Source organism: Mizuhopecten yessoensis, unplaced genomic scaffold, assembly GCF_002113885.1.
Source record: "Mizuhopecten yessoensis strain PY_sf001 unplaced genomic scaffold, ASM211388v2 scaffold8807, whole genome shotgun sequence".
Lineage (NCBI taxonomy): Eukaryota > Metazoa > Mollusca > Bivalvia > Pectinida > Pectinidae > Mizuhopecten > Mizuhopecten yessoensis.
In genome coordinates, this window is record NW_018407731.1 from 175,385 (window position 1) to 199,923 (window position 24,539).

General features: G+C 38.1%; 1 protein-coding gene across 4 annotated transcripts in view; it reads left to right on the forward strand.

Annotated features, from left to right (window-relative positions):
- The first annotated feature begins 1,243 nt into the window (after positions 1 to 1,243).
- The window catches only part of LOC110456549 (anoctamin-7-like), a 44,919-nt gene continuing 21,623 nt past the window's right edge, over positions 1,244 to 24,539 (forward strand). The window contains exons 1-18 of one of the 4 annotated variants that reach the window (XM_021507348.1): positions 1,244 to 1,326; positions 3,169 to 3,644; positions 5,807 to 5,887; positions 7,243 to 7,426; positions 8,550 to 8,650; positions 9,359 to 9,437; positions 10,122 to 10,205; positions 14,236 to 14,569; positions 15,626 to 15,709; positions 15,884 to 15,978; positions 16,128 to 16,249; positions 16,548 to 16,793; positions 18,723 to 18,759; positions 19,088 to 19,197; positions 20,485 to 20,630; positions 20,739 to 20,943; positions 23,045 to 23,174; positions 23,976 to 24,109. In XM_021507348.1, the coding sequence (XP_021363023.1) occupies positions 3,261 to 3,644; positions 5,807 to 5,887; positions 7,243 to 7,426; positions 8,550 to 8,650; positions 9,359 to 9,437; positions 10,122 to 10,205; positions 14,236 to 14,569; positions 15,626 to 15,709; positions 15,884 to 15,978; positions 16,128 to 16,249; positions 16,548 to 16,793; positions 18,723 to 18,759; positions 19,088 to 19,197; positions 20,485 to 20,630; positions 20,739 to 20,943; positions 23,045 to 23,174; positions 23,976 to 24,109 (2,556 nt within the window). In that variant the 5' untranslated portion in view covers positions 1,244 to 1,326; positions 3,169 to 3,260. Of the gene's footprint in view, positions 1,327 to 3,168; positions 3,645 to 5,806; positions 5,888 to 7,242; positions 7,427 to 8,549; positions 8,651 to 9,019; positions 9,024 to 9,358; positions 9,438 to 10,121; positions 10,206 to 14,235; positions 14,570 to 15,625; positions 15,710 to 15,883; positions 15,979 to 16,127; positions 16,250 to 16,547; positions 16,794 to 18,722; positions 18,760 to 19,087; positions 19,198 to 20,484; positions 20,631 to 20,738; positions 20,944 to 23,044; positions 23,175 to 23,975; positions 24,110 to 24,539 lie in introns of those variants that run through there. The other 3 variants (XM_021507349.1, XM_021507350.1, XM_021507351.1) reach the window with 3 other exon arrangements.

Here is a 24,539-nt window from a genome sequence, read left to right on the forward strand (position 1 = left end):
TCTGCCCGTTTCTGCCCGTTCCTGTAAATCGTCGCCTGTTCCTGCCCGATCCATATCAATACAATACTCTTAATTTGTTGCAATCCTTTTAACAAATATACCTTATACTCGATAACGATACTTAAATATATCTAATATCTATATCTTATACCCGAAAAAAGTATAATACCGTAAATTCATAAGTAATAAGGACATAATTCTATATGATTAAGTCCGATTCTGCACCGATCATGTAACTGCAGTCATTTTATCAATTATATCTTATACCCGATACTGTTAATTAAATATATATAATATATATATAATTAATATATTTAATAATCAATAATTTTCTGTCCGTTCCTGCCCGTTTCTGCCCGTTCCTGCCCGTTTCTGCCCGTTCCTGCCCGTTTCTGCCCGTTCCTGCCCGTTCCTGTAAATCGTCTAACCGGGCTGTGGGCGGGAAACAGCCGAAATGGTGCACTGCTAGTGCTGGTAAAATCTACGTCAATTCATAAATTCCGGCGGGAAAACTGTTAGTTTCTGAAGGGAACGCAACTAGAACTTTTATCGATCCTTTAAGTTGTAATATATATATATATATATATTTCTTTTAAATGATATGGTCTGCAGGTCTGTGTCTTGAAAATTATCTTTCTGTAAAAGAAATAAATAAATAAAGGCGCTCGGCTTTAAATACGCTTTCGGTCCACCAATATTTAATAACAGTGCGAAAATGTATCGAAAACGCCCATGTAATATATATAGAGTCACACCGCTTGGTTGCACTATCATCATTAAACACGTCTTTATGACTCACAATTACGCCTTTTAAACAGTATATCTAGAGGCACTGACTGTATAATTACATGCAGATTAGAAGCGTTTTGGGTCGGTCTCATCACGGAGATAGATTCTACCTAAATATTTATAGAATGATAAAACTTTAAATTAACGGTGAGCGTTATATAATCGATACATATAGGTGTTACATCAGGTGTGAAGTAGTCCTGATTATGCATTATCGTGTATTTTAATTATATAGACGTATATTTCATATTCCAAAAACAGGGAAGCAGTGTTGCTATTTGTGTGATATAAAGTAAGAATTAAGTTGTATACACATGTATTTATAATGTACATAGCAATGCCATATGCCGCTATTTGTTTAGAGATGGCGTTAGGTCTATTGGCCACTGTTCAAGTTCAGACATGCCATAATTGATTGATCAACTGTCACCCTGCAGGTCCACGACGTTTCGGAGTTATCTCCCATTACAACATGGCAACATGTCAACAGCTTGTCGCATGCTTCAAAATATGACACTTGTCCACAACGAGTTAGCGGTAAGTATGTACCTTGAAAATCACAATTTATAACCGATGTCGATTCATCAACAGATTGTAAAATATCAGAACACGAATTCCACTAAATATGTGGAGTATTCGTGTAGATAACGGTGTGTTCTGTTATTATAACGGTCTGTCAACAAGCACCTGCTGTATATAAATTAGGCCGTGTTAACCCGGACTGATCATTACATTAACTGTATATTGTGATTAAACGTCACGACAGATAGGATGATGTTGTAATTAGATGATTTGTGGTGTATGTGTTACATTATCATTAAACAAGTAAACAGTTAAAAAGCACTTAAATGTATATGGCTGAAATTTGTCGGATCACTGATGATGGCAATGATGCTATAAAGGCATGTACCTATTAGGTCCTAATATTTTATTAGGATGTCCTGGTCTATATAGCACACATACTTCATCTTTGAATGTCAATTTTGTAATTTTGTTGAACAAAACCCATTACATTTAATGTGAAATTACTAATTACTTTTGTAGTATTAGCAGAATCAACTAAATATGCATTGGAAACATTTTTTTTCCAGTACGACTTATATAGTTCATATAGTTATATAGCGATGACGCCGATTGAAAGCCGTGAGCTTCTTATGGCGCGTTTGACTTTAGCTTTGAAAAAATCTGTTCTTAAAAGAAAACCATGCATATCTTTCAGGACTTATATCAAAAATAATAAAGATGAAATGAAAAAAACTCATAATCAACAACAGTATTCTGAGAGCAGAAAATTCAAAAGTGCTAGATGGGATTTGATCTTTGGACTTTATTATCTATGAAGATAAATTCACTAAATTTATCTCTCCAACCAACTGAGCCACTTTAAGTCAATGGAAGTGTTCTGCCTCAACTGTTCTACTGTCAATTATATCCAAAATAAAATTAAGGGGAGGTTACTGTATTTGCGATAAACAACTGTGGGACATGCAGGGGATCTCTAATGGTGTCTCATATTTAAGTCGAGGATATTAAGTGTCATAACTAAATGCTACCAGAGACATTTATGATAACCCGGTCTGTCTAGAGCTAGGAGGTCCTGGGTTTGAATCCTGGTCTGGTATTTTCCCTCTCCTGTGACCAAACCTTGTTTCAAGTACTGGTTGAATATTAATGGCATAGGGATATACCCGAACCTGGGTTGTAAATAGAGTTGTCTTGAGCAGTGAAGAAAATAGAGGGAGGAATGTAGCAGAACTGGGCCGGGTGACTGTCTGTGTCCAGGTAACTTAGTAGGTTCAACAGACCATCCAGAATTACAAGTTAGGAAGTCCGAGTGTGAATTCCTGTCTGTCCATCGCATTTTCACTTTCCTGTTATTTAGGATGCCTTTACTCACTTGTCTGGGATGTTACGATAGATAACATTTTACTAAATACAGCTGACTATGCACTGTCTGTGTCCGGTATCTCTGTAATGGGTATATGAAATATTGATGCACTAACTACACACATTATCTCTGTCTGCTGTGCGTTACAGGTCATTATCACTGTAAATATTATGAGTATGCACTTTCCAGAACATAAATCAATAACTTGTGTAATAGATTATAAAGCATTGTTACCTGACAGAACGTTCATTGTAAATGCTTGTTAATTTCATTGAAAACACAGATGTTTTATATATTCAAATGAAATACTTGTGTGTTTCACCATTGTTTTAAAGGGATTGTATTATGCATACAGCCACCGATCTTCTATTGGATTTTGGACGATGACTATTTTACTAATTAAATTATAAAATCATATAAGGTAACTGATTTAATCCATGGCATGTTTGATATTTTTTTAATGTTTTTTAATGTTTTTATTTTTTTTATAGGTGTCTCTAGTCCCCATTGCTCAACATGGATGTTAACCTTGGAGGATTTTTATAGAAATAATTTATAAAACTGATCACAGCCACTAACAAGCATGTCTCGTGTCAATAAACCGCGGAAGAAGGGTAGTGGGGCCCCGCGGAGTAGACTAGGAACTCTTCTGGAAGCTTCTCACAGATTCAAACAAACTCTTAAAAGAGTTTCTGAAAACCCGAACAGGAAAAAATCGGAAAAAAGGATTGATTTGGTATTGGTTCACCCGAGGAACAGGGACGATGAAAAGGAGGACGCTGAGGAAAAAAGGGAACGCCTCAGACGGAATATCTTACGAGACTGTTTTGAGAAAAGGTTGAAGCAGGAACAATTCAAAATTAAGGAGAAGCAACATGGAAATAATGTGTATAAAATGTTACATTGCTCATTTGAGAGACTTTGTAAAGAAGCAGAGATTGTGAATTTAGAAATGAGACTGGATTCTGTAAGTATTTATCATTGTAAATTCAAAGCTTTTAACTCATTCACCCCTGAAATTTCAGGATTCACTATTCCAACCATTGAATTGGAAGAGTCTAAATGTGTCTTCAGAGTTAACTGTCTTCAGTTGTTGACAGAAAATTCTACACTAGGTGACCACTTTATTGTACTAATTGTATTATTGTGGTTAGAATAACTCGGGTCCTATAGACAAAAGAATGTCCTTGTTATTCCTCTTAATAAGACAGGTTTAAACAGAAAGTACAACAGATAATGGAGACAGAGCTTTGGTTGGAACGTTCTACGCTAGAAAATATTTTGCTTCAGTCTGAGAAATTAATTAAGTTTACTGTAGGTTAATCAGGGACCACTTCTAACATCTAAAAGTTGAGGAAAATCTCAGGCAATGTATAGTCTATGGGAAACCTTTGAGTTGAGATGTTTTATTCAAGAGGACCCAGAGTGTAATTATACTTAGTTAACCATAATATTTACACACAATTTTATTTATAACTTTATAACTCTAATTTGTTTAGAAATGTCTGTTATACAAACTTAATAAAGTCTCTATCATACAAACCTATCAAAGTCTCTTGCATACAAACCTATCAAAGTCTCTATCATACAAACTTATCAAAGTCGCTAGCATATAAACTTATCAAAGTCTCTTGCATACAAACCTATCAAAACCTCTATCATACAAACTTATCAAAGTCTCTTGCATACAAACCTATCAAAGTCTCTTGCATGCAAACCTATCAAAGTCTCTATTCTACAAACTAATCAAAGTCTCTAGCATACAATCTTATCAAAGTCACTAGCATAAAACTTATCAAAGTCTTTTGCATACAAACCTATCAAAGTCTCTATCATACAAACCTATCAAAGTCTCTTGCATACAAACCTATCAAAGTCCCTATCATACAAACCTATCAAAGTCTCTTGCATACATGTGGTGTTTGGGTTCTTTTGCAATAGATGACGAATACCATATATCTTTGATTTAGTGGGTATTTATTTCCCTGTAACAATATTAAAACACACATGAGACAATATACAGAAACGAACTCGCCTAACAATACATTTACATATGGACAATTCACGTTGTAACGTACGATACTTTAAAAGACGTAAGGTTTATAAAACAATTATTTAAAGTAGCCTAGAAAACTATATATGAATATGGTTCACATAATACTTATAATACCAGTAGACTACACCGAAGTATAAAATCAGTGTTCAATAAGGAAAGTGTTCACTTAGTCAATAACCACACCCATAATTATATATGAGCAATTTACGGCACGTTATAGCATTCCCAATAAATATAAATTATGGAGCATTAATATTTATCAGCATAAATATTAAGTTTAGCAATAGCTTATATATTGTATTTGACCAATAGCTTACCCTGTATGTGGTACCGGGGATCCACTAGTATAATCTGCCAGGTATGTATATTTCGTAAGTATGTATATATGGCGATGTTGCCTCTACCAGGAGCAGATAGGAAGTGAATGGAAAAGAAAGGACAGAGAAGCAAAGAAAACATTGAAGCGGGAAATATCACGCAATGCGACAGGTGTCAGAGGTCAGTTTGTCACTGGTCAAACAGGTATACAACATTCACAATTACGTCACACTCTCATACATTCCATTCAAAACGAAAGTAACACACGAGACTAGGCGACAGCGATTGCGGATGCGGAGCGCGGATTACGGATTAAAATCAACGACACATTGTTAGACAAAGTAATCCTAATAAGACTCAATATATTTTAGTGAATCTTTAGGAATATAAGGAATTAAAATGAATTAACAAATCTAACCGGGTGCCACATACAAACCTATCAAAGTCTCTTGATACAAACCTATCAAAGTCTCTTGCATACAAACCTATCAAAGTCTCTATCATACAAACTTATCAAAGTCGCTAGCATACAAACTTATCAAAGTCTCTTGCATACAAATCTATCAAAATCTCTATCAAACTACAATTTCCTAGAAACTGGTACCGAAATTTGAATAGGCCAAACATGGTTTGGTAATAAATGTATAGGGTAATTTCCTAAATACACAAGCTTACACCTGCCTTAACCAAAAATGGATGATATGTTTGCTGCAGACCTCAGGAATTTTAGGGATGGTTTGAAAACTTCATTTCAGAAATGTACAGCACAGACCCTGAGAAATATACTTATGAAAGAAAAGGCCAAACGAATGTCTGCGAAGCAGGTAGCAACATCAGTAAGCAAAGTGCATGCTGCTTGTGTCATGATAGAGCTGCTTGTTTTGTATTACCCTACATCTCTCCTTGTGTGAAATTTCACAGATAAAGTTTGGTGATATTTCAGATATAGAATCCCTTAGTTTCGTGTCTATAAATGTTTATCACTTATGAGCCATCAACTCAAATTTTAATGTAAGAATTTAAATTCAATATCAACAACATTTACCATAGCCAGATCAATGGTTCATACATAATTACTGTATTTATCCTCCAATAACCCCAGGGTGCCAACACATAATCTCTTCATCAAAATAAAGAGGTGACTCATCAAAGCAGAATGAAATAGCATTTGTTAGCTTTTTACTGAACTGCAATAAATATGAGTGGGCTTATAACCAGGCATAGGCTTATTGCCAGGCATAGGCTTATATCCAGATCAATGAAGTATCTCTGGCATGTATTTTCAGTTTGTGATTGACATAAGTTTATACCACAGATGCATGTGTACGTGTATGTTTCTCCTAGTCTGGTGTTCTTTGTCTGCTGTTTTGTTTATTTTCTGTTTAGCAGCTAGGTATATAATGTGATGCTTCCTAGGAACACTTTCCTTACCACATCCCTCCTCTGTGCGACTTTTACCCCAATACCCCATGTAGTCCATAATCAATGCTAGGTGAAATTTCAGTATATTATTGGCTTTTATATAATGAGGTTAATTATTTAACAATTAACATGTTTCTGATTCTGATGGAATTCACTAAAGATGATACCTTATAAAGTGGTGCAATAGGCCTGTAACATCAGTGAACCCAATCAGGACACTTATGGGAAAGTGGCATACACAATTGATATGTGATACAGAGAAGGATTTTCACATGTCAACTTTTCATTTAATGATACTTTTTTGTCAATAAAACTATGGTAGATAGTACAATGAACCTTTTGACTGGTGATTAGGGTTACAAAGACATGCCCACCCTCCAGATTGCTGCTCTGCATTGAACTTTTGAGTCAAGTCAATCCCTGTATGACACTTATTAATCTGATATCTTTAAGTGCCACTGAGAGTTTTCATTTTTGTATCCAGAATAAAAAATTATTCAGATAGAAAGCATGGTAATTAGTTTTTATAATTTAATTTTTCCAAAACAATCTGGAACCTGTTTTAAAGAGAATCATCAAATCCTGTAGTATTCCTGTGGTATTTGTAACCTCAAGGTATGTATTAAATGTGTTGATTTTAGAGTACAGACCTAGGAGTCACTGTTACCTACACATTGGTGTTGACTGTTTGTGAAACAGGTCTGCTTGTCAGATTGCTTCATATAGATCAGCTATGGAATCCTTTACGATTTTATTGCGACAATTTCAGCAATATACAGGAGCAGATCCTCCGCCTGCCTCGACAAACAGCAAACAGCCATGGAAACTGAAGAGAGAAGCCAAACCAGAAACCAGAAATGACAACCCCCCTGAAGGACAGTGCTGTGGATCATTTCGGGGATGGCTGCGACAAAAAGAGAAAGACTTTTTCGATCCTGATCCCGAGGACATTGGTATGATATTGTTCAAATATCCCTTGACACACTGACTTTATCATATTTCCCTTGACATACTGACTATTTCATTACATTTCCCTTGACACACTGACTATATTATCAAATTTCCTTTGACACACTGACTTTATCATATTTTCCTTGACACACTGACTATTTTATCATATTTCCCTTGACACACTGACTATTTTATAATATTTTCCTTGACACACTGACTATTTTATCATATTTCCCTTGACGTACTGACTATTTCATTACATTTTCCTTGACACACTGACTATATTATCAAATTTCCTTTGACACACTGACTTTATCATATTTTCCTTGACACACTGACTATATTGTCAAATTTCCTTTGACACACTGACTTTATCATATTTCCCTTGACACACTGACTATATTATCAAATTTCCTTTGACACACTGACTTTATCATATTTCCCTTGACACACTGACTATTTTATCATATTTCCCTTGACACACTGACTATTTCATTATATTTTCCTTGACACACTGACTATATTATCAAATTTCCTTTGACACACTGACTATATTATCCTATTTCCCTTGACACACTGACTATTTTATCCTATTTCCCTTGACACACTGACTATTTTATCATATTTCCCTTGACACACTGACTATTTTATCATATTTCCCTAGACACACTGACTATTTTATCATATTTCCCTTGACACACTGAGTATTTTATCTTATTTCCCTTGACACTGACTATATATCATATTTCCCTAGACACACTGACTATTTTATCCTATTTCCCTTGACACACTGACTATTTTATCATATTTCCCATGACACACTGACTATTTTATCATATTTCCCTTGACACACTGAGTATTTTATCTTATTTCCCTTGACACTGACTATATATCATATTTCCCTTGACACACTGACTATTTTGTCATATTTCCCTTGACACACTGACTATATTATCATATTTCCCTTGACACACTGACTATTTAATCATATTTCCCTAGACATACTGACTATTTTATTATATTTCCCTTAACACACTGACTATTGTTAATACAGTGTACCACACTTGAAACTATGTGTAATGTTGATGTTGCCCTTTAAGACACTATACATTTCTTATGCTGCAGAGGACTTTGAAAGTACGCCCTTCATCATGGACCGTTACCATATCTACAAGGGTCACGAGGAACCCAACACATTCTTCAGACCTTCTGTTAGGTCCCTATTGGTAAGTAGATATCTCTAACATAACAAGACCTGACCTCTGTTAGGTCCCTATTGGTAAGTAGATGTCTCTAACATAACAAGGCCCGACCTCTGTTAGGTCCCTGTTAGTAAGTAGATATCTCTGACATAACAAGGCCCGACCTCTGTTAGGTCCCTATTGGTAAGTAGATATCTCTACCATAACAAGGCCCAACCTCTGTTAGGTCCCTATTGGTAAGTAGATATTTCTAACAAAACAAGGCCCAACCTCTGTTAGGTCCCTATTGGTAAGTAGATATCTCTAACTTAACAAGGCCCGACCTCTGTTAGGTCTCTGTTGGTAAGTATAGATATCTCTAACATAACAAGGCCCAACCTCAGTTAGGTCCCTATTGGTAAGTAGATATCTCTCTAACATAACAAGGCCCGACCTCTGTTAGGTCCCTATTGGTAAGTAGATATCTCTAACTTAACAAGGCCCGACCTCTGTTAGGTCCCTATTGGTAAGTAGTAATCTCTAACATAACAAGGCCCGGTCTCTGTTAGGTCCCTATTGGTAACAAGATCATATCAACAACATAACGAAAAAAATCTTGCTACCATAAAACAGTTTTTCCCCCAAGAAATGTATTTGTGAACTTATTGTTGAGATATATACCACAAGGTATATACACATTGATAAGGTGTTATCTAGATGCAATGAGAAAGTTAGTTTGATTTTTTGTCACAGGTAAAACATATTTTGATCAACTTGGATATTCGAACTGATCTTGAGGCTATGGACTTTCAACTGAAAGACAGCAAAGGACGTGAGTAGAAAGGAGGAAGGTTAAACAGATGTATGAATGTGACAAGTCAGGGGAGATGGGGGATAGGGTTGTGGGAGGGGCAAAGAAAGGGGGAGGGTAGGAAGAGGTGGTGTGAGGGTCAAGTGGGGTTAGAATGAGGAGTGGTAGTGTGAGGGGAAAGTGGGGTAAGAATTGGGAGTGGTAGTGTGAGGGGAAAGTGGGGTAAGAATTGGGAGTGGTAGTGTGAAGGGCAGATGATGGTTGGATGAGGAAGTACAGGTGGGGGTGATGGAGGGGAGGGTTGGTGTGAGGAGCAAGTGGTGGGTAAGGATGAGGAGGTACAGATGGGGGTGATGGAGGGGAGGGTTGGTGTGAGGAACAAGTGGTGGATGGGTAAAAATGAGGAAGTACAGATGGGGGTGATAGAGGGGAGGGTTGGTGTAAGAAGCAAGTGTTGGGTAAGGATGAGGAAGAACAGATGGGGGTGATGGAGGGGAGGGGTGTTTCTGTGTATGTAAATTTATATTCCAGCTAAAGTTAGAAATACAGATTTGTAATTTTATGACAACTAGAAGCATTACATATAAAGAACTGTGATAACAGTGCAGGGAATTAAGCATATTGCAAAACAATATTCAGTTAGGGAAAGAATAAAAAATGAAATTGCAGACACAACTTTAATTAATTTGTGAATTGATGCTTCAGCTACGAGACAGTGCTGTGTATGTCTAGATGATGATGACGATGACGATGAAGATGATGAAGAAGAAAAGAAGTTACAAAAAATAGGTAATTGAATGCATTTCTTAATTACGTTGCATGAAGTACAAATAGATAGTCCATACCTGTCTAAATACATTACATGGGTCTTCTATAATAAAAATGACATGGACATTGAAAAGACAAAGAAGGATTACTATATTTAACCTCTTTAACATGTTTACTGTTTGTAGAATTAAGTTACCTGATGATGAAAGGTTTGTAAAGAATGCTGTAGTTAGCCAATTTATTCACTGTTTACAGTGTTATACTACCTGGTTCACTGTTTACAGTGTTATACTACCTGGTTCACTGTTTACAGTGTTATACTACCTGGTTCACTGTTTACAGTGTTATACTACCTGGTTCACTGTTTACAGTGTTATACTACCTTGTTCACTGTTTACAGTGTTATACTACCTGGTTCACTGTTTACAGTGTTATACTACCTGGTTCACTGTTTACAGTGTTATACTACCTGGTTCACTGTTTACAGTGTTATACTACCTGGTTCACTGTTTACAGTGTTATACTACCTGGTTCACTGTTTACAGTGTTATACTACCTGGTTCACTGTTTACAGTGTTATACTACCTGGTTCACTGTTTACAGTGTTATACTACCTGGTTCACTGTTTACAGTGTTATACTACCTGGTTCACTGTTTACAGTGTTATACTACCTGGTTCACTGTTTACAGTGTTATACTACCTGGTTCACTGTTTACAGTGTTATACTACCTGGTTCACTGTTTACAGTGTTATACTACCTGGTTCACTGTTTACAGTGTTATACTACCTGGTTCACTGTTTACAGTGTTATACTACCTGGTTCACTGTTTACAGTGTTATACTACCTGGTTCACTGTTTACAGTGTTATACTACCTGGTTCACTGTTTACAGTGTTATACTACCTGGTTCACTGTTTACAGTGTTATACTACCTGGTTCACTGTTTACAGTGTTATACTACCTGGTTCACTGTTTACAGTGTTATACTACCTGGTTCACTGTTTACAGTGTTATACTACCTGGTTCACTGTTTACAGTGTTATACTACCTTGTTCACTGTTCACAGTGTTATACTACCTTGTTCACTGTTTACAGTGTTATTCTACCTTGTTCACTGTTTACAGTGTAAATCTACCTTGTTCACTGTTTACAGTGTTATTCTACCTGGTTCACTGTTTACAGTGTTATTCTACCTTGTTCACTGTTTACAGTGTTATTCTAACTTGTTCACTGTTTACAGTGTTATACTACCTGGTTAACTGTTTACAGTGTTATACTACCTGGTTCACTGTTTACAGTGTTATACTACCTGGTACACTATTTCTAGTGTTACCTCCTCTGGTTCACTGTTTACAGTGTTTTACTACCTGGTTCACTGTTTACAGTGTTTTACTACCTTGTTCACTGTTCACAGTGTTATACTACCTTGTTCACTGTTTACAATGTTATACTACCTTGTTAACTGTTTACAGTGTTATACTACCTGGTTAACTGTTTACAGTTTTATACTACCTGGTTAACTGTTTACAGTTTTATACTACCTGGTTAACTGTTTACAGTTTTATACTACCTGGTTAACTGTTTACAGTTTTATACTACCTGGTTAACTGTTTACAGTGTTATACTACCTTGTTCACTGTTTACAGTGTTATACTACCTGGTTAACTGTTTACAGTGTTATACTACCTGGTTCACTATTTCTAGTGTTACCTCCTCTGGTTCACTGTTTACAGTGTTTTACTACCTGGTTCACTGTTTACAGTTTTATACTACCTTGTTCACTGTTTACAATGTTATACTACCTGGTTAACTGTTTACAGTGTTATACTACCAGGTTCACTGTATACAGTATTATACTACCTGGTTTACTGTTTACAGTGTTATGCTACCTGGTTCACTGTTTACAGTGTTATACTACCTGGTTCACTGTTTACAGTGTTATACTACCAGGTTCACTGTTTACAGTATTATACTACCTGGTTTACTGTTTACAGTGTTATGCTACCTGGTTCACTGTTTACAGTGTTATACAACCAGGATCACTGTTTCTAGCGTTACCTCCTCTAGTTCACTTTTAACAGCTTTACCGTACCTGGTTCGTTGTTTCTAGCGTTACCTACTCTGGTTCACTGTTAACACACTTTACCTACTCTGGTTCACTGTTTACAGCAGTTTACTACCTGGTTCCTTGTTTCTAGTGTTAACTTTTCTGGTTCACTGTTAACAACTTTACTCTTTCTGGTTCACTGTTAACAGCGTTCCCCTTCCTGGTTCACTGTTAACAGCTTTACCCTACCTGGTTCACTGTTTCTAGCGTTACCTATTCCGGTTCACTGTTAACAGCTTTACCCTACCTAGTTCACTATTTCTAGCGTTACCTACTCTTGTTCACTGTTAACAGCTTAACCCTACTCTGGTTCACTGTTAACAGCTTTACCCTACTCTGGTTTACTGTTAACAGCTTCACCCTACCTGGTTCACTGTTAAAAGCTTTACCCTACCTGGTTCACTGTAAACAGCTTTACCCTACCTGGTTCACTGTTAACAGCTTTACCCTACCTGGTTCACTGTTTACATTGTTACCCTACTAGGTTCACTGTTTACCATGTTACCCTACATGGTTCACTGTTTCTAGCGTTACCTCCTCTGGTTAACTGTTAACAGCTTTACCCTACTCTGGTTCACTGTTAACAGCTTTACCCAACTCTGGTTCACTGTTAACAGCTTAACCCTACTCTGGTTCTCTGTTAACAGCTTTACCCTACTCTTGTTCACTGATAACAGCTTTACCCTACTCTGGTTTGCTGTTAAGAGCTTCACCCTACCTGGTTCACTGTTAACAGCTTTACCCTACCTGGTTCACTGTTTCTAGTGTTAACCCCTCTGGTTCACTGTTAACAGCTTTACCCTACCTGGTTCACTGTTAACAGCTTTACCCTACTCTGGTTCACTGTTAACAGCTTTACCCTACCTGGTTCACTGTTAAACAGCTTTACCCTACTCTGGTTCACTGTTTCTAGTGTTAACCCCTCTGGTTCACTGTTAACAGGTTTATCCTACTCTGGTTCACTGTTAACAGCTTTACCCTACTCTGTTTCACTGTTTGCAGTGTTACCCTACATGGTTCACTGTTTCTAGTGTTACCTCCTCTGGTTCACTGTTAACAGGTTTACCCTAATCTGGTTCACTGTTAACAGCTTTACCCTACTCTGGTTAACTGTTAACAGCTTTACCCTACCTGGTTCATTGTTATTAGCTTTACCCTACCTGGTTCACTGTTAACAGCTTTACCCTTCTCTGGTTTACTGTTAACAGCTTTACCCTACCTGGTTCATTGTTATTAGCTTTACCCTACTCTGGTTCACTGTTTCTAATGTTACCTCCTCTGGTTCACTGTCAACAGGTTTACCCTACTCTGGTTTACTGTTAACAGCTTTACCCTACTAGGTTCACTGTTTACAGTGTTACCCTACATGGTTCACTGTTTCTTGTGTTACCTCCTCTGGTTCACTGTTAACAGGTTTACCCTACTCTGGTTCTCTGTTAACTGCTTTACCCTACCTGGTTCACTGTTAACAGCTTTACCCTACTTTGGTTCACTGTTAACAGCTTTACCCTACCTGGTTGACTGTTTCTAGCGTTACCTCCTCTGGTTCACTGTTAACAGCTTTACCCTACTCTGGTTCACTGTTAACAGCTTTACCCTACCTGGTTCACTGTTTACAGTGTTACCCTTCATGGTTCACTGTTTCTAGTGTTACCTCCTCTGGTTCACTGTTTACAGCTTTACCCTACTCTGGTTCACTGTTAACAGCTTTACCCTACTCTGGTTAACTGTTAACAGCTTTACCCTACCTGGTTGACTGATTCTAGTGTTGCCTCCTCTGGTTCACTGTTAACAGCTTTACCCTACTCTGGTTCAATGTTAACAGCTTTACCCTACTCTGGTTAACTGTTAACAGCTTTACCCTACCTGGTTGACTGTTTCTAGTGTTGCCTCCTCTGGTTCACTGTTAACAGCTTTACCCTACTCTGGTTCACTGTTAACAGCTTTACCCTACCTGAGGATGAAGGAAGTATACACAGACTCACTCATTCTCCATGATGTGTCCAAATGCTCCATTAAATACGAGGATGCCGAATCCAGGATGAAGAAGGAGCATAAGAAAGAACTGAATCAGAACTTTAATATCCAGGACGATCCAAGAGAAGACTTAGACAAACGGTGGACATCCCTGTACAAATACCAGCCTCTCATGAAAATACGCAACTACTTTGGGGAGAAGATTGCCTTCTACTTTGCCTGGAGTGGCCTGCTAATCACTTCTCTGTGGGTTCCTATGCTGCTGGGGTTTGCCATCTTCTTGTACGGTCTCTACCTCAGGTGAGTGGATGGTTCTGATCCATAATCATATGGAGGGTTTAAACCAATTTTGCCCTGTGAAAGTTTGCTCCTGTGAATGTTTGAACCTATGAAATTTGAAACCCATGAAAGTTTGACACTGTGAAAGGTTGACCCTATGAAATTTGAAACCCTTGAGTGTTTGACCCTGTGAAAGCTGAACCCATATATGTTTGACCCTGTGAAAGCTGAACCCATATACGTTTGAACCTGTGAAAGTTTGAACCTGTGAAAGTTTGAACCCATGAGTGTTTGAACCTGTGAAAGTTTAAACACATGAGTGTTTTATCCTTTGAAAGTTTGTACCTGTGAATGTTTGCCCATGTGGAAGTTTGAACCCATGAGTGTTTGAACCTGTGAAAGTTTGAACCTGTGAAAGTTTGAACCTGTGAAAGTGTGAACCTGTGAAACTTGAACCCTTGAGCGTTTGACCCTGTGAAAGTTTAAACCCATGAATGTTTGACCATGTGAAAGTTGAAACCCAGGAATGTTTGACCATGTGAAAGTTTGAACCCATGGACATTTAATTCTGTTCAAGTTGGAACCTTATGAATGTTTTATCCTGTAAACCTTTTAACCCATGAACATGTGAGAGTTTGAACCCATTAATGTTTGACCCTGTGAAAGTTTGAACCCATGAATGTTTGAACCTGTGAACATTTGAACCCATGAATGTTTGACCCTGTGAAAGTTAGAACCCATGAATGTTTGATCATGTGAAAGTTGAAACCCCTGAACATGTGAAAGTTTGAACCCATTAATGTTTGACCATGTGGAAGTTTGAACCCATAAGTGTTTGAACCTGTGAAAATTTGATCCCATGAGTGTTTGAACCTGTGAAAGTTAGAACCATGAAATAAAAAACGCTATAGAGCTCATACCTCAATAGGAAAATTTTCAAACAATTAGCTGACCTATAAGGTCTTTTTATTGGAATTTAAGTCAGCTCACTAAAGGTGGTAAAGTTTGATTTGATGATACTTGAAAAAAGTATTATTTTTATTAGACATAAAAAATAGTTTTTCTCTGTTTATATAGTATAACAGGCAAGAGCACAACATTGCCATACCAGTCTTCTACCACGACAACACTGGCTCCAAATACCACAGCAGCTCCTGAAGAGTAAGTTTATTGAACAGTTTGATATGTGGTCAGCTATTCTCTATCAACTTAAAGAATATTTTAACTCTGATTCTATCTTTGTTTTCTGTCTATTGTAAGTAAAAATATCCTCCCTTGCCTGTCACCAGATGATATTTATATCATATTTTTTACATCCTTTATTATATTAAACAGTGTATCCTCCCTTGCTGGCCTGGCCTTGGAAATCATCAAAAGTTCCTTTGACAATGAGGTCACCCCGTATTTTGCCTTGATCATTTGTATTTGGGGTAAGTAGACAAAACACTTTGAAGTGTAAAAGAATAATGCTTCCACTTATGTCTGATACTTGGTATTTTTATGCACAATGATTTAAAAAAAAAAAAGGTATCTGTGTAATAAACAAGAATAATTTCTTTACAACATTTTAACTCTATAGGTACCTTGTTCCTGGAACTATGGAAGCAGAAGTGTGCCCGCTGTGCCTACCTTTGGGACGTACAGGAGTATGAGGCTAACGAACCAGACAGGCCCGAGTTCTTCAGCACAACATTTAAGGAGGTACAAAAACACTAGATTCAAATCATAAACTAACCTACATTTGGTGCCCTGTTTGTATAATGGAGGAAACTGATGTGGTTCTATTACTTCTTCATATAATATTGCAAGTGTTTGAGTGAAGGATAAGAAGTCACCGGTATCTTTTTTCAAGGATGAACGATGAGTATTTAATTTCAGATTTCAGATTAACAAAGATGGTACCAAAGTCCTCTCATTTTTTTGTTTAAATTAGCTTCAAACTATATTGCACCTGTTTTAATTGTTTTGAGTTTGTCCGTAATGAACAATTGTATTTCAGGACCCTGTGACAAAAGCCAAGGAGATGTATTTCCCAACCAAGAAGCAGAACATCCGATACCTCACCTCATTCTCCACGCTGATGTTCATGATCCTGATCGTACTGACCAGTGTCGTCTCCATTATCATCTACCGTGTCATCACTAGTGTTGACTACTGCCCAAACATGGACCCCACCTCCTGTCTCCTAGCAACCACTGTTGTGTCCTCGGTACTCAACACTGTCTCCATCCTCATCCTCGGCAAGGTCAGTCAGGTCAAATAGATGGTAAGATGGTGTTAGTTTATGTATATAAAAGACATATAAAACATGTGCATAACAAACCCTAGGCCCATAAGGTTCCTAAGAAAAGAGTATACTATTGGAAAAAACTTTGTTATAGGTTTTGATGTGTACTAAGGAACAAGAGAAACAAATATGACATATAGATGTGAACTCACAGCAGAAGCATGCACATAGTAAATTCTGTTTTACTGTATACTTTGGAACTATAAAAACGCACCAAGGAAATCAATGTATTTGAGATATACCAGAAAGAAAACATGCTGAGTCCATTTGGGACGTAGAAGTCATGAAACAAACAGAAATAACCGAAAACCTGTCTGCGTTAAATACAATATTTCCCTTCTCTGAACATGTCTACGTTAAATACAATATCTCCCTTCTCTGAACATGTCTCTGTTAAATACAATATCTCCCTTCTCTGAACATGTCTACGTTGAATACAATATCTCCCTTCTCTGAACATGTCTACGTTAAATACAATATCTCCCTTCTCTGAACATGTTTCTGTTAAATACAATATCTCCCTTCTCTGAACATGTCTCTGTTAAATACAATATCTCCCTTCTCTGAACATGTCAACGTTAAATACAATATCTCCCTTCTCTGAACATGTCTACGTTAAATACAATATCTCCCTTCTCTGAACATGTCTACGTTAAATACAATATCTCCCTTCTCTGAACATGTCTACGTTAAATACAATATCTCCCTTCTCTGAACATGTCTACGTTAAATACAATATCTCCCTTCTCTGAACATGTCTACGTTAAATACAATATCTCCCTTCTCTGAACATGTCTACGTTAAATACAATATCTCCCTTCTCTGAACATGTCTACGTTAAATACAATATCTCCCTTCTCTGAACATGTCTACGTTAAATACAATATCTCCCTTCTCTGAACATGTCTACGTTAAATACAATATCTCCCTTCTCTGAACATGTCTACGTTAAATACAATATCTCCCTTCTCTGAACATGTCTACGTTAAATACAATATCTCCCTTCTCTGAACATGTCTACGTTAAATACAATATCTCCCTTCTCTGAACATGTCTACGTTAAATACAATATCTCCCTTCTCTGAACATGTCTACGTTAAATATAATATCTCCCTTCTCTGAACATGTCTACGTTAAATACAATATCTCCCTTCTCTGAACATGTCTACGTTAAATACAATATCTCCCTTCTCTGAACATGTCTACGTTAAATACAATATCTCCCTTCTCTGAACATGTCTACGTTAAATACAATATCTCCCTTCTCTGAACATGTCTACGTTAAATACAATATCTCCCTTCTCTGAACATGTCTACGTTAAATACAATATCTCCCTTCTCTGAACATGTCTACGTTAAATACAATATCTCCCTTCTCTGAACATGTCTACGTTAAATACAATATCTCCCTTCTCTGAACATGTCTACGTTAAATACAATATCTCCCTTCTCTGAACATGTCTACGTTAAATACAATATCTCCCTTCTCTGAACATGTCCAGTTTTTAAGGAATTTTTACATCACTGCAAATCAATTAAGTTATGTTTCCACATCAATTAGCCCTGTGCTGGTACTACCGGAGGGGGCTGTAGGTTTGCACTCTGTCCGTCAGTCTGTCCTTTTAATTAACTGTCTGTATGTCACTTTATCGGGAACATATGTCATATAGCTTTGTCACCAACAGTAGTTTGTATACAAGTATCAAAGGGGAAGGGGGATTTAATTTTATATTGAAATCAGTTCATATACCCCAACAACTATTTACAGAGTTATGGCCCTTTCTTCGTTTTTTGATGCCAGAGGTTATCCACCGTGGAGATTACTCACAGTATTTGTTAATCAGATTGTATCAATAAGTAAGTTATTACATTAATTTGCTTCCACAGGTTTACGATTACCTGGCTGTGAAGCTGACAGATTGGGGTAAGTCAAACATTCTAACTGTATACATGTAAGTGTTAACTAAATGAGGCTTGATTGACTGACTGCCTTTGAATGGTGGATCACATATCAAAAGTAGGTCACTGTGTCACAATTTATACCAATAGGATGGACCCTCCGAACTCTAGACGGACTCTCTAACCAATTGAGTTAACCTGGTTGCTGGCGATCGAACCAGTCCAGTTTCACTACATTTATATTGGACTGTTGTTTAAATCTCTCACAGTTCCTAGCACTCACAGTCAAAATTAACACCGTGGCAGCACTTTATCTTTAACGGACTAAACAAAGATATAATTTGTATTTACAGAAAACCACAGAACCCAGACTATGTATGATGATGCCCTGATCATCAAACTCTTCGCATTTCAATTTGCAAACAACTACGCATCAAGTTTTTACATCGCATTCTTCAGAGGGGTGAGTTCTGCTGTTCATCAGCTGTCAAAAATGTAAACTTTTATTAGCTCACCGGGTCTGAAGGACCAAAGTGAGCTTATATCATACTGTGGTATCTGTCGTCCGTACATCAACAATTTTTTCAAACGACTTCTTCTTCTTAACCACTGATTGGAATTTAACTAAATTTGACTGGAAGCATCCCTAGGTGATGGGCATAAAAATTGTACAAAAGGTGGGGCTGACCGCCCAGAGTGCTGAGGGTCAGGGCCAAAAGGGAGCAATTTGGCTATATTGCTATAAACGACTTCTTCTCTGGAACCAAGAGATGGATATCAACCATATTTGACTGGAAGCATCCCTAGGTGGTGGAGATTCAAAATTGTACAATTGGTGGGGCTGATCCCCCTGGGGGCTGAGGGGCGGGGCCAAAAGTGGGCAATTTGGCTATATTGCTTTAAGCGACTTCTTCTCTGGAACTAAGAAATGGATATCAACCATATTTGACTGGAAGCATCCCTAGGTGGTGGGGATTCAAAATTGTACAAATGGTGGGGCTGACCCCCGGGCTAAGGGGTGGGGCCAAAAACAGAAACAGTTGAGATCCCCACCCTATAACCATATATACAATTGCTGAGTATAAAGAGAAGAATGCACATATGCTTCCAGGACAGCCCTGGGGTCTGGCTCCATCTTTGGAGACATAGTCCCTCATAACTTTGAAACGGTTGAGATCCCCACCCCAAACATATATATGCAAATGCTGGGCATAAAGAGACGAATGCAGTCATGATATTAGAACTTATCTGTCTAGCCACAACCCTAGGGACCTAGTTTCACAGCTTGGACACAGCTGAGATCCCCACCCCATAACCATACATAAATTAATGGGCATGAAAAATCTAATACAGATATGCTACAAGGATTGGCCTTGGGGTCTGGCCTATTTCCTTGGATCTCATTTGGAGAATATTTTGCTATGATTGCTTAGATATCCAGGTGAGCCATTCAGGCCCTCACGACCTCTTGTTATTTATTTTACAACAATTATGAAACAAGTTATTTCAACTTATATATATATATATTCATCACTCTTGTTGACCCGGATGATAGCTTGTGGGGGTCTTATTGTGGGAGGAAACCGTAGGAAACTCACGTGGTCATGCAGGTGACCCCATACCTTTTCACGTCCGATCAGGGAATCAAACTCCACCGCCTTGGTGACAGGCAAGTGTGCTATCTACTGCACCACCCGACCACCTGACTGACTGCTGTCTTACTATAACAGCATTCTGTATTTTTTTGTAGAGGTTTGACTATGCTGGTATCTTAGGTCTCGGATCAGAGTACCGTGATAGCTGTGAGGGGACGTGTATGTCCCAGCTGTCCTTCCAGATTCTCACCAACATGCTCCTCAAACCCCTACCGAAGGTGTTCTCCGACATCGTCAAGCCGTGAGTATACTTTTTGTGTTATTAATTAATTCATAACCAGACAATTCAAGCGTTGTACAGTAAGATTGTATCGTGTATCAACTAATCATGTCGGTTTTGTTATTGTAGACTTCTGATAAGGATGTGGAGGAAACGGCCATCCTGTATGCAGGGTGAGAAGCCGGAGTTGACAGAGGACCTTGACATAGAGCTACGGGCTCTACATTATCCAGAGACACTGCAGTTCATGGACAAAGAGTACATGAAACCTACTCTTGGTGATTTTACTGTAGGAGAATACACGGAGAAAATCATTCAGTATGGATTTCTTATGGTAAATATTTCAGATGCTGAGTTGTAAAATGTATATACCTTCAGCTGTTTGCAGCCCCTGGCTCCCGAACCACTCTCACATTGTAGTATGTATATGCCTATAGCTGTTTGCAGCCTCTCTGCCCCTGGCTCCCAAAGCTCTCACATTGTAATATTTATATACCTACAGCTGTTTGCAGCCTCTCTGCCCCTGGCTCCCAAAGCTCTCACAACGCATATTTATATACCTACAGCTGTTTGCAGCCTCTCTGCCCCTGGCTCCCAAAGCTCTCACAACGCATATTTATATACCTACAGCTGTTTGCAGCCTCTCTGTCCCTGGCTCCCAAAGCTCTCACATTGTAAAATGTATATACTTACAGCTGTTTAAAGCCCCTGGCTCCCGAACCACTCTCATATTGTAAAATGTATATACCTACAGCTGTTTGCAGCCTCTCTGCCCCTGGCTCCCAAAGCTCTCACATTCTAATATTTATATATCTACACCTGTTTTCAGCCTCTCTGCCCCTGGCTCCCAAAGCTCTCACATTCTAATATTTATATATCTACACCTGTTTTCAGCCTCTCTGCCCCTGGCTCCCAAAGCTCTCACATTGTAAAATGTATATACCTACAGCTGTTTGCAGCCCCTGGCTCCTGAACCACTCTCACATTGTAATATTTATATACCTACACCTGTTTGCAGCTTCTCTGTCCCTAGCTCCCAAAGCTCTCACATTGTAATATTTATATATCTACACCTGTTTTCAGCCTCTCTGCCCCTGGCTCCCAAAGCTCTCACGTTGTAATATTTATATATCTACAGTTGTTTGCAGCATCTCTTCCCCTGGCTCCGAAAGCTCTCACATTGTAATATTTATATACCTATAGCTGTTTGCAGCCTCTCTGCCCCTGGCTCCCAAAGCTCTCACATTGAAATATTCATATACTTACAGCTGTTTGCAGCATCTCTGCCCCTGGCTCCGAAAGCTCTCACATTGTAATATTTATATACTTACAGCTGTTTGCAGCCTCTCTGCCCCTGGCTCCCCAAGCTCTCACATTGTAAAATGTATATACCTACAGCTGTTTGCAGCCCCTGGCTCCCGAACCACTCTCACATTGTAGTATGTATATACCTATAGCTGTTTGCAGCCTCTCTGTCCCTTGCTCCCAAAGCTCTCACATTGTAATATTTATATACCTATAGCTGTTTGTAGCCTCTCTGTCCCTTGCTCCCAAAGCTCTCACATTGTAATATTTATATATCTACACCTGTTTGCAGCATCTCTGGCCCTGGCTCCCAAAGCTATCACATTGTAATATTTATATACATACAGTTGTTTGCAGCCTGTCTGTCCCTGGCTCCCAAAGCTTTCACATTGTAATATTTATATACCTACAGCTGTTTGCAGCCTCTCTGTCCCTGGCTCTTAAAGCTATCACATTGTAATATTTATATACCTACAGTTGTTTGCAGCCTGTCTGTCCCTGGCTCCCAAAGCTCTCACATTGTAATATTTATATACCTACAGCTGTTTGCAGCTTCTCTGTCCCTGGCTCTTAAAGCTATCACATTGTAATATTTATATACCTACCGTTGTTTGCAGCCTGTCTGTCCCTGGCTCCCAAAGCTCTCACATTGTAATATGTATATATCTACACCTGTTTGCAGCATCTCTGGCCCTGGCTCCCAAAGCTATCACATTGTAATATTTATATACTTACAGCTGTTTGCAGCCTCTCTGTCCCTGGCTCCCTAACCTCTCACATTGTAATAATTATATACCTACAGCTGTTTGCAGCCTCTCTGTCCCTTGCTCCCAAAGCTCTCATCACATTGTAATATTTATATACCTATAGTTGTTTGCAGCCTGTCTGTCCCTGGCTCCCAAAGCTATCACATTGTAATATGTATATACCTATAGCTGCTTGCAGCCTCTCTGTCCCTGGCTCCCAAAGCTATCACATTGTAATATGTATATACCTATAGCTGCTTGCAACCTCTCTGTCCCTAGCTCCCAAAGCTATCACATTGTAATATTTATATACCTATAGCTGTTTGCAGTCTCTCTGTCCCTGGCTCCCAAAGCTATCACATTGTAATATTTATATACCTACAGCTGTTTGCAGCCTCTCTGCCCCTTGCTCCACTCATAGCTCTGTTAACCCTGCTGATAGACATCCGTGTGGACGCTAAACGGATGTTGTGGTGGTACCGCAGACCGACGGCCACCGTCGCCCAGGACATAGGTAATATTTCACCTACAACTTGTATTAATTATATAAGTGTAACGGTCAGTATACCTTTCGAGTTATAATTATGCTGAAAGGTAAATACTATCAGTATAAAGTTTTATATCAACATCTACTAAGGAAATAGCCAACATTTTCAGACTATTCATTTTTATTGTGTTAATTAAAATCTTTACTCTGCTGAAAATTATGGTACATCATTAACTTCATTCCAATGTTTTTCACAGTCGAGAACACAGTTTGCATACTGCAGTATTTTTGTTATACGCTCGTCAAATTTGACAGAAGTATTATGGTATGGGGTCGTCCGTCCGGCGTAAACTTTTGTTTGTCTGGCAATCTCCTCCTACATTTTTCGACCGATCTCTTTGAAACTTGGTATACATTATAATCATGATATGAAGTTGTGTTTCCCCTTAAAAGAAGTTTGATTCGACAATTTTTCCCTAAGTTATTGCCCTTTGTTCATTTCAGTATTTGATTTTTTGTCGGGAGATTTTCTCCTACATTTTTTATAGCATGTCGGCTAACCACTCTTAGAATGATGCAGATCTTATTTCTATGTAAGAAAGTATATGGCATTCGACGGGCATATACTGTTCCTCCCTCTAGTAATCTTGTTTATATTATATGGTTGTGAATTATTTGAATTCGCAACTGAAACCCTTTTGGAAATTATGCCAAAATCACATATCTCACAGAATATAGTAAATTATGGTAATCTCAAGTTGTGCCAGAGAATCTGGAAATACGTCCTTCATTGTCAGCCTTTATAATAATGTGAGATGTGTGTTTCAGGTACTTGGTTCACCATTCTCCAGATCGTTAACGTGTGTGGGGTGGTATCCAATGGTTTCATCATCGCCTTCACCTCGAGCTGGGGACAGCAGTACGACATTGTCACACAGCTCTGGATCGTCATCGGCTTTGAGGTACTGTCTATATTCAGTGAGAAATCATTATTTATAAAGGTAGACAACTCATTACATTGGCTTTGAGGTACTGTCTATATTCAGTGTGAAATCATTATTTATAAAGGTAGACAACTCATTACATTGGCTTTGAGGTACTGTCTATATTCAGTGTGAAATTATTATTTATAAAGGGAGACAACTCATTACATTGGCTTTGAGGTACTGTCTATATTCAGTGTGAAATAATTATTTATAAAGGGAGATAACTCATTACATTGGCTTTGAGATAGTCTATATTCAGTGCGAAATAGTTATTTTTATAAAGGTAGACAACTCATTACATTTGCTTTGAGGTACTGTCTATATTCAGTGTGAAATCATTATTTATAAAGGGAGACAACTCATTACATTGGCTTTGAGGTAGTCTATATTCAGTGCGAAATAGTTA